The sequence below is a fragment of the Sturnira hondurensis genome, unplaced genomic scaffold (assembly GCF_014824575.4).
Source record: "Sturnira hondurensis isolate 20B ecotype Veracruz unplaced genomic scaffold, ASM1482457v3 Scaffold0001721, whole genome shotgun sequence".
NCBI classification, from domain to species: domain Eukaryota; kingdom Metazoa; phylum Chordata; class Mammalia; order Chiroptera; family Phyllostomidae; genus Sturnira; species Sturnira hondurensis.
Genome location: NW_028074352.1, coordinates 250,916 through 266,557, shown reverse-complemented (window position 1 = coordinate 266,557; position 15,642 = coordinate 250,916). Strand labels below are relative to the sequence as shown.

Here is a 15,642-nt window from a genome sequence, read left to right as displayed (position 1 = left end):
AGAGAACAAAAAATGGCATAATTTGGGAAATTTTAAATCTGCTTCATGAAAACCCTTTTTCTGCTACGCTGAGCTCCCCTACAATTTTGCCCCCCTTTCTTGGAGGCTCTAATGACACCTAATAGATACTAGCTTTTGTAATGTGGCTTTTTGATCTACTGCACTGAGAAGCCCAGGCTGCCCTTTAATGAGGACGGTCAGAGCTACTAACTAGGTAATGAACTTCAGGGCTAGCTAGAGGGGGTTAGTGTTCTTAATGAAGAACATTCCCCTGCTTCCCTGGGAACCAGAAAACTGACCAGCAGTGAATTATACTAAATTCTAAGGCATAACTAAAGGAAAATTTAGAAAGACCTAGAAGTATCAAACTGCACTACAAATACAAAATAGAAAATACTTAATAGTCTCCATAAATATTTATAAAAATATATACATATAATGAATAGGTCATTTTATAATGCTGGTTAAACCATGAAAAACTGTTAAATCAGTAGGTGTATGAATATCCTAACTTCAAATTAATGTACAGAAATATTTTCAATTAAAGTTCAATAAATATACCAAAGGGGATTAAATAAAACAGGAAAAAAATCTTTCTCTGTTTTACCAACAATATCTTTTATTTGCGATGATGGACTTTAATCAGTAAACTATAGTGTATATAAGGTTTATGTAAAAATGCATTCATTTTCTAATAATAAATTAATATAGATTCTGTACAGTTAGAAACACCAGGACGGTGGCAAATAGCAAAATAGGGAGTTCAGAATCAAACAAGTCAAAAAAGTGTTGAAGCCCTGGCTGGTGTAGCTCAGTGGATTGAGCACGGGCCTGTGGACCAAAAGATCGAGGTTCAATTCCCTGGCAGGGCACATGCCTGGGTTGCAGGCCAGTTCCCAGCAGGGGATGCATGAGAAGCAACCATACACTGATTAAAAAAAAAAAAGAGCGTTGAACGTATTTTTAGGTTCCCCTCAATAAGGAGTCACATAAGCTGTACCATTATTTCTCAAGGTTTCTTCACTGGGCACCAGAATAACATCAACTCTAAAGCCTGCCTCTAAATTCACTCTAGTTCGACTTTTGCTTATTATGTAAAGATTCCTTTTTGTATGAGATGAAAAAATAAAAGTGTACATTCGTTCAGGTTGAAATAGTTCAGCTAGGTCTCTTGGTGTCTTAACAAGTTAAACTGAAATTAAGATCTTCTAACACTCCTGCAAGTTTCTGAAAATGCAGCCAAGTGGATGCAGAAAGAGGACACATTTGTTTCTACTTCTGCAAATACCCAAGAAATTGAAAAATCAACACCTAGAAAAAAGCAAGGCATAAATTCATCAGCATCAAAAAGAAACTGCTCTTCAAAAGGAGGTTTCTTACCTATCCTGATATCCTGGTGTTGATGAATAGGTTCTAATCTGGCCTCTAGGAAAAATCCACTGCCTAAGGTTAATACCTTTAGGCAAAAGAAAATGTACAACTAAGCAAATGACTGTTTTACATTTTGATTCATCTACACTTTTTAAAATGGGGATTTTAACATTTGGCATGACTTTAAACCTTTTTGTCAGAGCAGGTATGGTTTCAGGGTACAAAGTCTTCCTTCCCCACTCAATTATTTTTGCTAATGTGGGAAGAAACAAATTTAACTTAATTACTAATAATTCTTTTCCTACTATTCCAAAAGTTGCCCTTAGTCACAATACAACAGTTTACATTTAAATAAGATTCTAGTAGTAGTTAAAATTGTTCAAAGATGGTCATACAAAATCCAGGTTGTCTTTCTTGACTATCAGACAGGACTAAATCGTTGATGGCTGAAACTCAAATCACATGCAGTCAACCACATTACTGGGCCCGTGACCTACATCTCGAATTTGGCTGTTTAAACAGGCACACACAGCTACACCTGCTCCAGCTCTGCAGTGAGACACAGATCCAACTAGCTCCCATCTGAAAAGATAGAAAGAATGTTTATCTTGAAACAAAGCATGATTTACTCAAAATATCAACAGGATAAAACCTGCCTATTACAGGACTGGTTTTAAAAGACACCAAGCTTTCTTAGGGAGGTAAGATATCCCAAATGTTTTATGTTAACTACATCTAGCAGCATTTTAGCACTGTGAAGTAACCAGTTACTGGAAGATCCCATTAAAGCAGAGAACAAAAGTTACCTGTTCTGCACTGGATCAAATGCTTCTACGGTGTTTAAGTACGCATTGCCATTATGGCCGCCAACTGCGAAGATCTTGCCCATCACTGTTGCGATCCCCACCCCACCTCTGGGGGTGGTAAGCGCTGCTACATAGTCCCACTTGTTGCTGCGAGGGTCATACCGCTCCACTGAACTCAGAGGAGAATTATCATCAAAACCACCTAGAGAGAGAAAACAATTTTAAAAGCATTACATTTCATAGACATTCACTGCTAAGTCGCAATTCAACAACGCCAACAAACCTAATCTTTTAAAAACATTTTAGAGAACGGAGAAAATCCAGAAAAAAATTCACCTCAACACCTATCACCACTACCAACTCCTATCAGATATTTTCTACAATTCAGGATAACTGAAATACTATTTTATTGTGATACAAGCATTTAATCTATGAGTAGGAAACACTGGACTCCCTGTGCCTAAGAATATAATTTAAGAGAAAAGAAAAAAACAACAGACATTCCTATCATTTTTCCTTAGCTTCCTATGAGTAAGAGCAAGACGGCACCATGTGTACTGTGTGTACATGTGTGTATTGTCTTTTTAAACAGTAACAAGGCTTGAGAAGAAAATAAACTACATTAAGTTATTTGACTTATTTAGATATAAGTTAAAGTTTTCCAATGGTTTCCTTTAATTCTATCATTGCCATCATAACTAGAAACAATAAACTAGGATTGAATTCTTACCAATTTTTGCCAAAACTACATCCTTGTGCTAAACATTGTAGGTGATGACAGTCCTCTGTGCAGATCATTCTAACAATGTTACTTACAACATCCCTGAGGGTTAAACATAGACTGTTATTTTAACATTGCCCGCTCTTTCCTTTACAAATAAATGTCTCTCTTTAGTCTCTATTTCTCTTTAGTCTACATGAATAACAGTTTTCTTTGGTGACTAATCCTATTTTCCTGAAGACAGGAAGTAATGATATTATGATCAACCTATTTAGAAACAAGGTCAGCAAAAAGAATATCAACAGATAACTTCTCTAATGGCTTTACCTTGATGTAATCAACTTAACTGAGGTAAAATTCAGCAAATTTATGTGCATAACTTGACAAATTTTAACAAATGTATCAACAAATGATAACTGTCATCACCACCATGACATAGAACATTCTTTCATTATAATTCAGAGTTTAGTTTTAATTATTGCTCATACTAATGTAAAAGATTAAGTTTTTATTGGTTATATTTTTCATAGCCCTCTTTTGCACTGACTCCCTATCACTTCCCTGGGCAATGCATATAAATGTATAAGAAAGAATTGAAAGCAGAGGAAAGAGGATGCAACCAGCTTGTGAGACATGTGCACAGTTACCTCCAAAGCTTTCTTACTCAAAACAATTATATCTGTTTTAAGTAGGATTTGAAGACTTAGAGGGTTTTTTTTTAATGTTCAACCTGAGTCAGTTTTATACTTACCATATCTGTTCCAACTATAAGGTTAGATTTAAAAGTAACAGCAACAATGATACTCCTACTGACATAACACACACACAGTGCCTGTGCTGGACAGGGAGCTGTGAGGTAGCAACCGTGTACTGTAAAATCTGGTTTCTCATAGACCCAAGTCCAGACTCCAGCTCTGTCACTTGTTCAGGCATATGACTGTAAGTTATTCATCTCTCTTGAGACTGACTCCTTCACAGAAGTGCTGTGATCAGGCAAGATCTGAAGGTAAATCATGTTATTCCTTCTCTTCTTTAATGCACACGAGCACTGGAAGATTCAGCATTACTTTTATTACTTGCAGATATTTAAATGCTAACAATATCCCATTCTCTTTTCAAAAACCCTAAGTTATGTAACACCAAACAATTTACACCAACATAAGCATGACATGTGGTAGTGGCAAACTCTGAATTTGTTTTTTCCTCTGTAAAGGAAGAAATGACCAATCCCAATATAGCTACCTATTCATTGGGTAACTACAAAGTACCAGATGCAGTTGGAAAGGCTTAACATATATTACCTCTAATTCTTTTTTTTTTTTAGATTTTATTTATTTAACTTTAGAGGGGAAGAGAAGGAGAGAGGGAGAGAAACATCAATGTATGGTTGCCTCTCGTGTGTCCCCTGCCGGGAACTGGCCTGCAACCCAGGCATGTGCCCTGACTGGGAATCGAACCTTGATACTCTGGTTCACAGGCCTGTGCTCAATCCACTGAGCTACACCAGCCAGGGCTTATTACCTCTAATTCTTAAAACAATTTTGAAAGATAGGCATTATTATTCCCATCTCTCAGTCACTTAAAGCCTTACTATTGGAAGTGAGTGGACCAGAAATAGCGTCAGTTTTCACTAGGAAACTGACAAACATACAGAATCTGGGCCCCTCCTCTGCAGTTCAACAATACCTCCATGTTATTCATATGCATATCAAAGTTTGCGAAAGCACTGCCCTATGGTTCCTTCCAACTCTGCAAGTCACAAATTAATATAATGATGCCAATACCCATTCTGTATAGCTCAAAGTAGTCAACATAATTCCCTTGAGATGCAAAAAACATGCCCTAGATCTTTAAAGATTTTAGCAAAGCACATTCAATTTCTGCCCTTAGATTTAAAAATATATATCTTGTTTAAATGTAATCCCTTAGTTTAGATACACTTGCTACTCCATACTAGGATGGAGTCTAATTTATCCCTTGCTTTAGATATACTCGCTAGGAGTATGGAGTAGCAAGTATATCTAAACTTCTACATGGAGGTAGAAGTTTCAAACACGAAACAGGAAGAGGTAAACAAAAAAGCATGAATGTCAACCCTATGAATTCAAAAGCAAACCTTAGGACGGATTCCATTTGACCCTAAATGCATTATAATTTGTCTTATTGTGTTGTTTTATAACACTGTCATTGTACACCTTGTAAAAAATTAGACCAGAGAAATACCACCCACTCACCAACAACATATAAGCAACCGTGGAGCTCACTAACTCCATTGCCTGCTCTTCGTTGACCCATCTCTTTAACTTCTATCCACTTATCCAGATGCGGATCATACCGCTCCACACTAGATAAAGAAGCTACTCCATCGTTGCCACCTACTGCATACACATGGTTCTAAGAGAAAATAAAAACATATCACATTAGACTTTGAATTTATTTATATATTACCCTGTTGGTATATCAGAATCTTTAAAGCAAGCAACATTTTGTGAACTAATATGGAGTATAATTGATATGTGCACATTGAAGATACAAATATACCAGATCTTTCCTTATTTGGTTAGGGATGTGACACAATCCAATCCGGTGAGCAAGCTGCCATGTAACTTACCATTAGGGCCACAGAGCCAACTCCTCCACGGGGAATATTCATTGGTGCAACTGTACTCCACTGATCACATTCTATGTCATATCTCTCCACGTAGTTGAAGCACGTGTTGTCATCTAACCCTCCAATTGCATAAATTGGGCCTCCTAACGAGGCCAAGGCAATTCCTCGCCTGCAAAGTTGATAAAACACATTTTAGCATCTGGTTTTGTTTTCAGAAAACAGGTAGCAAAAAAACAATTGTGCCAATGCAAGTCAATCATAATGTTAAACTTCAATGTATATTTAGATTTATCAAAGCTTCCAAACAGATGGTTACAGTATTCCTAAATGTGCACATCTATGTTAATAGTGCCCTCAGGAGTTTTATGATGCAGTCTATACAGGTTACTTTAAACTCAAATGAAGTAATAAGGTAAAAACCCAATACAATACTAGAAATGGAGTCTAAAATATTCAATTAGTAAAACATGGTTGCATAATTGAGAGGTCGATAAATTGAAAGATGATTTATTATGGAGATCAGAAGTCAATGTCATTTCTATTTTTTGTTTGTTTTGTTTTTGTTTTTGTTTTTTATTTGTCATTTCTAAATTCATGTAACTTGCAGAGCACGGTTTGTTGCAGGGTTTCACTATACTGCACAAAAGAACATCAATTTTTATATTACAAACTTTATATGAAACTGCTTCACTTATGTAAGACTTTTTTTCTCTTCTTGGAAAAGAGATTTAGCTCATGTTAAATTACTGGAATGATGATCAGAAGAAGTTCACATAAATTCCTTAAAAAAACACATTGTAGTAATCCAAAGTTGAACTATTCTAGAACTATTATCTGTCACTGACTTGGTATGTACATCTTATAAATCTCTCCTACCTTGCTTCTTCTTCTGTAACCCATTTGAGACAGGAGAAGGTAAAGCTGATATTAATGAGTTAATACAGAGAAAGCACTAAGAACAGTTGACGGGCCCACATTTAGTGCTGTGTATTAGCTATTGTTGGGGAGAGCAGCAGTTCTCCTGAGATTCTGAGTTTACCAAAGTAGTATCCTAGGGAAGAATTCTTAAGGATAATGTTGTCATTCATTTTCAGTAACTTTAACCTCTTTTCTCTTAAGTATAAAGACATGACTCATAAAATATTATGGTTATACAACTATATGCCAAGAAATTTGAAAACCGGGGCAAAATGAACACATTTCTAAACAAAAATCTAGAAAAAAAATCTTCCAAAACTGAATGAAGAAGAAGCAGAAAGCCTGAACAGACCAGTAATAGCTGAAGAAATTGAAACGACTGTCAAAAAACTCCTGGCACACAAAGGACCTGGACCAGATGGTTTTACAGGAGAATTCTACAAAGCATTTAAGGGAGAGCTAACCCCTATCTTCACAGACAATCCAACAAATCCAAGAAGATGGAAGACCCCCCCCAAATCTTTTTATGAAGCCAGTACTATCCTAATCCCAAAACCAGATAAAAGACAGAACAAAGAATGAAAACTTCAGGCCAATATTGCGGATGAACATAGACGCTAAAATCCTGAAAAAAAAAAAAAAACAGTCACAAACCACACCCAGCAATACATTAAAAAGATCATACACCACAATCAAGTGGGATTCACCCCAGGGATGCAAGGATGGTACAATATTCACAAATAAACGTAATACATCACATAAACAAAAGCAAAGACAAAAATCACATGATCATATCAACAGATGCAGAAAAAGCATCTGACAGGGTACAGCACCCATTTATGACAAAAACACTCAGCAATGTGGGCTAGAGGGAGCATTCCTCAAGATAATAAAGGCCATGTATGAGATACCTACAGCCAATATCATACTCAATGGACAAAAACTAAAAGCTTTCTGACTAAAACCAGGAACAAGACAAGGATGTCCTCTTTCACCACTTCTATTCAACATAGTATTGGAAGTCCTAGATATTGTAATCAGATAAGAAATAAAATGTATCCAAATTGGAAAGGAAGCAAAACTGTCATTGTTTGCAGATGACATGACAGTATACACAGAAAATCCTATAGACTACACCACAAAATTACTCAACCTAATAAATGAATTTGGCAAAACAGTAGGATACAAAGTCAATATTTATAAATCAAAGGCATTTTTGAACAACAATGAAATATCAGAAACAGAAGTCAGGGGAAAAATCCCATTTGATATAGCAACAAGAAAAATAAAATACCTAGGAATAAACCTAACCAAGGAGGTAAAAGACCTATACTCAGAAAACTACACAACACTGAAGAAATTAAGGAAGACACAAACAAATGGAAACATATACGGGGTTCATGGATTAAAAGAATTAACATCATCAAAATGTCCATACTACCCAAAGCAATTTTTTGAGAAAGAAGAACAAGTAGGAGGGATCACAATACTTGATATCAAACTATATTACAAGGCCACAGTAATCAAAACAGTATTGTACTGGCATAAGAACAGACACATAAATCAATGGAACAGAATACAGAGCCCAGTAATAAACCCAAGTCTCTATGGTCAATTAATATTGGACAAAGAGGGAAGAAGTATGCAATAGGGTAAAAACAGCCTCTTTAACAAATGGTGTTGGGAGATCTGGACAGCTACATGCCAAAAGAAAAAAAAAAAAGAAACTTGATCACCAACTTACACCATATACAAAAATAAATTCAAGGCGGATAAAAGACTTAAATATAAGTTGTGACACCATAAAAGTCCTAGAGGGAAACACAGGCAAGAAAATCTCAGATATTCCACACAGCAATATTTTCACCATTATATCCCCTAGAGCAAGGGACATAAAAGAAAGAATAAACAAATGGGACTTTATCAAATTATAAATCTTCTGCATGGCTAAAGAAAATATCAACAAAATGGAAAGGGAACCAACCATATGGGGAAATATATTTGCAAATGATACCCTGGACAAGGGTTTGATCTCCAAAATATATAAAGAACTCACATGACGCCACTCCAGGAAGATAAACCATCTAATTAAAAAAACAGGCAAAGGACCTCAACAGACACTTCTCTAAGGAGGACATACAGAGGGTCCAGAGACATATGAAAGGACGCTAAGCATCACTAGCCATCTGAGAGATGCAAAGTAAAACCACAATGAGACACCACTTCACACTGGTCAGAATGGCCATCATAAAAAGCAACAAACAAGTGCTGGCGAGGTTGTAGAGAAAAGGGAACCCTAGTGCACTGTTGGTGGGAATGTAGACTGGTGAGCCACTGTGGAAAACAGTATGGAATTTCCTCAGAAAACTAAAAATGGAACTGCCTTTTGACCCAGCAATTCTACTGATGGGATTATGCCCTATGGATCCTGAAACATCAATTCAAAAGAACCTAGCACTTCAATGTTCGTAGCAGTACAATTTACAATAGCCAAGTGCTGAAAACAACCTATGTGCCCATCAGTAAATGAGTGGATCAAAAAACTATGGTACATTTACTCAATGGAATACTATACAACAGAAAGAAGAAGGAACTTCTACCCTTCGTGAGAGCATGGATGGATCTGGAAAGCATCATCCTAAGTGAAATAAGCCAGGCAGTGAAAGACAAATACCATATGATCTCACCAATAAGTGGAACCTAATCAATAAAAAAAACAAGCAAGCAAAATATAACCAAAGACACTGAAATAAAGAACAAACCGACAGTATCCAGAGAGGAGGGTGAAGGAGATAATGGGGGGAAAGTGGGGAAGGGTCCTCAAGGAACATGTATAAAGATCACATGGACAAAGCCAATGGGGTATAGAATCAAGGGTGGGAGGTGGAAGTGGGTGGGGTGAGTGGGTGTGGTGGGGAGGAAATGGAGATAACTGTACTTGAACAACAATTTAAAAAAAAGAAAAAAAGATTTTAAATTAAAAAATAATATATTGTGGTTACAAAAACTTGCAGGTGTGTGAACAAATGTCTGTACTCTAGAACAAAAGGGTGCTATATCATGGCAGAAATAAGTGTGCCTAATAATTTCCCTCCCCACACACCAAAGCACAAGAGCACATGACATTGGATAGTTCCTATTCCTCAAAAGTCTTCTCTTGATTTTCATGACATTGCATGTTGGAGTTCCCTCCTACATCTCTGGCTGGTGCTTTTCAGCTTCCTCTATCAGTGCCTTCTTTTCTACTCCTTCATTAAATTATGAAGTTCCTTAAGGCCTCTTATCACCCTATCGTTTCTTGCTATAGGCAATCTCATCTTTTCAATGGACTTATGGTAACTCTTAATATCCAGACATATACCCAATTTCTACCTCCAATCTGTCTTGCTGGCTCTTCAACCTTCACTATAGTGTGACATGAAACTCACTGTCTACTTCCCACGACAGGCAGAATTCTAAGATGCCCCACCAGGATATTCACTCTCTAGTTTTTGATATGCTCCATTATATGGCAAAGGAAAGATTACACGAGCGTCTACTCTAATTATATATAACCTACAAAAGCAGAGAAGTTTACCCAGTTGGTAGCAGAAGAAAAGTCAGAAACTTAAAGAATGAGGTGGATTCTACATGCCACTGCTTGTTTGACAATAGAAGAGAACACTTGGCGAAAACCTGAGAGTAATTAGTCTCTAGGAGCTGAGAATACTTGCTGGCCCAACAGCCAGTACCAATGAGAAAGTACCATTCTACAACGATAAGGAACAGAATCCTATCAATAACCACAGGACCTTGGAAGAAGCTTCTTCCCCAGAGCCTCCAGATAAGAGCTCAGCCCAGTCTACACCTTAATTTTGGCTGTGTAAATCCCTAAGTGGAAAATCTAGTCATACCTATTGGACATCTGACCTATGGAACGGTGGGCTAAAACATGGATGTTGCTTTAAGATGCTAAGTTTGTGGTAACTGGTTACACAGCAATAAAATACTAACAGACCCATAACAAGACAAACTAAAATTTTATTCTGTTCCTGTCTTGTTTTGCCTAATGCAAAAAAGTCACTTCGCTATCCATATCCAGATGCTTAAACCAAGAACTGAAGGATCATCCTTGCTTCTGCCTTATCGTTCTTTCTACCTCCCATACCTAATTAGCTTGTTGATAATACACTTCTGAACTATCTCTCAAACATGCCCTCTTTTCTCCATCCCACCCTCTATTACTGTAGTCCAAGTCACCATTATTTCTTTTTTTAAAAAAGATTTTATTTATCTTTTAGAGGGGAAGGGAAGGAGAGAAGGAGGGAAGTATCAATGTATGGTTGCCTCTCCTGAGTCCCCTGCTGGGAACTGGCCTGCAACCCAGGCATGTGCCCTGACTGGGAATCGAACCTCGATCCTGTGGTTCGCAGGCCCACGCACAATCCACTGAGTTATACCAGCCAGGTATTTCTTGGCTGAAATATTACAACAATCCTTTTGGTCTCCCAGACTGTTTTCATGCTGGTCCTTCTCAAATCCCTTCTCCATTTTATATGCAGAGGATCTTAGAAATGACAAGCATGATTATATCATCCCCATGCTATTTAAAAGTGCATGTGTGTATGTGTATTTCAAAGCCCACTGCATAAAATAAATCTGGGCAAATCTGAAAGGCCCTCATTCTGCTGTGGCTAACCTCCTGATTTTCAAGGATTCTTCATTCTTTGTGTACCCCCCAATGCCACTCTTCCACTCTTCCAGGCTAAATTTTTCTACCCCTTCAGATTGTAGGTTAAATGGGACTTCATTAAGATCTTGTCCACCCTCCAGCACCCTTTACTTACCCCATGCTAACATTACTACTGCCACGTAGTCATGTCTTTATTTGTATTTTCTGTTCTGGAATGTAAGCTCTATGGAAGCAGGGATTTTGGCTGTCTTATCATTGTATCTTCAGCCCCTGGTGTATCTGGCAATGGTCACTTAACCAGTCTTTGTTGAATAAATAAATCAACCCCTAGAGATGCTCTATTAGGATGAGGGGTTTGACTAAAACCACAGGTTAAACGAACACCAGTGTCCATTTTAGTGGAAAGATGAAAAAGAAGGGAAGGGAGTAAAGAAAACCAGTTACTTTACACATGAATATGATCTTGGAATGCATACTGAAAAAAATGATTTGGGGGAATACAAATTGGTAAACAAATAATGACAAAATAATTATAGTTCTGTTATTTCTTTATATAGCTGGGTAGCTACTGTAAAGTGCTCAGGGCATATTTTAAAAGATTAATGAAATTCAACTGCTATTTGCTAGAGAAGTTTCAGTTCTTGGCTAAAAACAGCTTAGCATAATAAAGAGGCGAGAAGATAAAGATTAAAAATGTACTTCAGGGTTTTCTCTCTCATTTTAATTCATGCACTAGAATTTAAACTATTTGTAGTTACCATGTAGCATAAATCAAACCCTACTGAAGTATTAAAATGTCACTTGTAGATAAATGGGAGGTAATAGGATACTTTAAGATCAGTTTTTTCCGCTAGGATTCTTTTGCCTTGTGAGGGAAGGAAAAGGCTAAAAATTTCTTTTTAGCAGAACTCTCTTCATAGTTCCATCTAATCTTTCACACTTAATAACACGTGAAGAAAACTCAGTTAAAAACACTTCATTTTAAATTGGCAGAGTACAGAAAATTAGATGGCAATGTATCCCATGTGCAGTTCAACCTGAAATTGCTTGTTTTGGCAACAAGTCATTTTTAGCTCTTACAGAATGTTGCTACTGTTTACAAATCATACTGGCCATGATTGTCTGAAGGGTTTTTGTTGGTTTTTTTTTTTTTTACTTTTTTGTTGTTGTTGTTCAAGTAAGTACATTTGTCTCCATTTTCCTCCCCCCATATCCCCCATGCCACCCATCCCCACCTCCCACCCTCAAACTTACCCCCTTTGGCTTTGTCCATGTGTCCTTCACACATGTTCCTTGATGGACCTTCCCCTATTATCCCTCTTCCCCATTCCCTCTGGTTACTGTCAGTTTGTTCTTTATTTTAATGTCTCTGGTTGTATTTTGCTTGCTTATTTGTTGATTAGGTTTCATGTATAGGTATTTTTTTAAAATAAAATTATAATAAAAATGTTTTGATTTCTGTTCTTTATACAAAGCTACTCTTAAGCAGTATTTTTTTTTACTTTGTCACATTCTTTATTCCTAAAGTAATAATAGATCTGCAGAACAAAATAACGTTGGAAATTCACTTGTACTTAGTTATCAACATGTGTTAATAATGCTCTGTTAACAAATACTCAGTTTTACAGAAAGATGATCAAATTCTATTATGGTATCATTTCCTGGCCAGCCAGAACTCCATAGCCTTAAATAAATGAACTTGGCTTGTACTTTTTATAACACAGCATGCAGGGCTGTTGTAAAAGTTTGTTTTTCCTTTCCTTACTGGAGGCATAAAGAGCTATGGTGCAAGAATTCTGACTGTGGGATTTTTCTTTGAAACAACATCTATATTTCTACCTCCACAGATGCACTTCTTTTCAGGTAGCCCAAATCAGCAGTCATCATCTCAAGGCCGATAAAATTGAGGCTAATGACTCAAGTTAATTCTCATTGTTCCTAAAATATCTAGGTGAGTGAAAATAGGCATCTGATGCCTTAATGTATATTAAGGTTTTGGCTGCCAGTCTCTTTAATACATTGATAGTATAATGGTTCATGAAAAAGCAAAATATAGCAATCTTAAATGCTCTTGTAAAGATAATAAGCTATAAGTAACGTTCTTTTGGTACCCACGGAATCTTTCAAGTCAGCTGCAGTGAAACAATAGACTGCTGCTTTTCCAGTCAATTTACTGAAAACTACATTGGCAACACTTTGCAATGTGTTTATATTTTATAGTCAAAGTTTATTACTAAAGGGAATGAAAAGTTGAAAACACAGTTGGAAATTTCTTTTAAAAAAGTTTGGGTTACTTTGGCAAAGAATAGCAATAATGTTCAAATGTCACCTGTCTTAGCTTTTTTGATGTTTGACTCTCTGGAATCAACAGTTGTTCATTTTCAATATTACAATATGACTAGTTGATGAACATTATACAAATTCTAACATCATTTTTGAAGAGAGGGCCTTTATAACACAGATACACAATATACTAAAAGTCCAACTTCTTGAAATTTCATGCATTATATGCCTACAAGTAAGAAACTAAATGTTAATCTAGTTCAACTTATCTAAAAATGTTTAAAGAAAAAACAATCTGCTAACATCCCTGCTAAAAAATAAATCATCACAAAACATAGGACATTTCCTCCTACATTATAAAGGATCAAAAATCATAGGTAAAAATCTAGTGTTTTTTTAACCAACTGAAACAATATACACAAGGTAAAAAGACTCATGTCTAGAAGATAAATAACACAAAAATGAGCCAGTTATGTTTTAGGTATAAATGACAAACGTATTTCTTTTTATTGTTATTAAAGTTTTTTCTAATGTATTGCAGCAACTGAAGCATTTTAATCTAATTTTATTTTATTCCACTGTTGGCCATCATCTGAGCCCTACACACTCCAGTATTTTGGATACTTATTCAGACAGCCCTCTTTTTCTTTCCATTATTACATTTTCGCTCTGAAACAAACAGGCAGAACTATTGTAGCTGGGTTTATGGAAATTATTAAGCTCAGTCTTTAAAATCCTCACCCTATTTGCTGAATTTTAAATTAAAAAAAAATGAGAATAGGTAAGTCAATCCCCTACTCGGTGCAAAAAATGTTATCTTTCTGACATATATAATTCCAGTCACCAGGAGGTATTATAGTGTGCTGTATTATTATTATATTGAACTATAAATATTTATTCCTTCCTTCTAAGACACCATACATCTCTTAAAATATCTAGATACTCTTTTAACTGCTTATGTCTCCAGACCAAAACTCTTCAACAATTTTTTATATGACACGGTTTTCAGATCTCTTACCTACTAGTCTGTACTTCATGCAGCCCACATTTATAACCATGTTTGTGCACCCCTATAGACCATAACTATTTTCCAATTATAAACATGTACTAACAGATTATATTCATTATAAAACACCCACTTAAAATAAATTTAAAAGGATGCAATTAAAAATGTGCAGAATCTCATATTTTATTCCCGCTCCCCAAGTGATACCGCATATTGGCACTTTGAGACCAGAGCTAGAGACACAGGCGGGGCAGGATAAAGAACAGTGCAACTGCAATCTCCTTTGATTGAAAGGCTTCGATTCCTTTAATGTAGGCAACTATATTGTATTTGCTATTTTCCTCTCTCTCTCTTTTTTAAATGCTGTACAAGTACTTTTTCCATATGAAACATAATTATAAACCTGACATCCCACCTATGTTGTGCTGGTGTAATTGATTTTTCAAAATTACATAAAGCAGGTTTTAATCTATAACTCTAATTTTAATATTTTTAGGTTTTGCCTCTAGTTCTAGAGCACACTTTTGTTCTACTACATCTCTGAATCCTGATTTTGCCACATATCTAAAAATTTGGTATTTAACTCGTTTTGAAAATTCTGAACAGGCTAGTCAACATTTACTAAGTCACTTTACTAGATACCTCCCTCTCATTTAAACTGATCCATTTATTGACATATATTTCAATTTATATAGACAAAGATTTTATATATTAATACACATAATGATAAAAAACAATTAATAGAAATAGTGGGATATTTTCTTATCATGTTAGAATTCATATACTTTAGTCCTAAAGTCATTATCTTATTAGGGAAACATTTTTAATTCTCAAGAAAATTAAAAGAATTTATAATAAAGCATCGCATTGGATGCTTTAACAAAATGTATTTAAGAGGATAGTTAAAGGTTCTAAAAATGTAAAAAATAAAAACTTATCCCTTTCAATCAAAGGAAGCTCTATTTTCTACCCCAAAATCAAAATAAACGTCCATGCTGATCTACCTCTTTGTGTTCATCGATGCCTTCATCATCCATTTATTAGTGAGAGGGTCAAACATCTCCATGCTACCTAAATGTTCATTTCCATCATGTCCACCTACCGCATACACTTTACCTGTCAAATAAAGAAGTATTTTCATTTGATTCCACAAAAACCTAGTTATTTACATATAATCAATATACGAGGTCTGTCCAGAAAAAGTCCAGCCATTGTTAATAAGAACAGTTCCAATGACATTGGTGTACCCTGGCA

At 35.9% G+C, this 15,642-nt stretch overlaps 1 protein-coding gene across 1 annotated transcript in view; it reads right to left on the bottom strand.

Moving 5' to 3' along the window:
• Positions 1-1,015: 1,015 nt before the first annotated feature.
• Positions 1,016-15,642, bottom strand: part of KLHL8 (kelch like family member 8) — a 71,146-nt gene continuing 56,519 nt past the window's right edge. The window contains exons 6-10 of the mRNA XM_037030526.1: positions 15,393-15,504; positions 5,510-5,678; positions 5,133-5,292; positions 2,178-2,379; positions 1,016-1,953 (exon numbers count right to left, since the gene is read on the bottom strand). Coding sequence (XP_036886421.1) covers positions 1,830-1,953; positions 2,178-2,379; positions 5,133-5,292; positions 5,510-5,678; positions 15,393-15,504 — 767 coding nt within the window. The 3' untranslated portion in view covers positions 1,016-1,829. The remainder of the gene's footprint in view (positions 1,954-2,177; positions 2,380-5,132; positions 5,293-5,509; positions 5,679-15,392; positions 15,505-15,642) is intronic.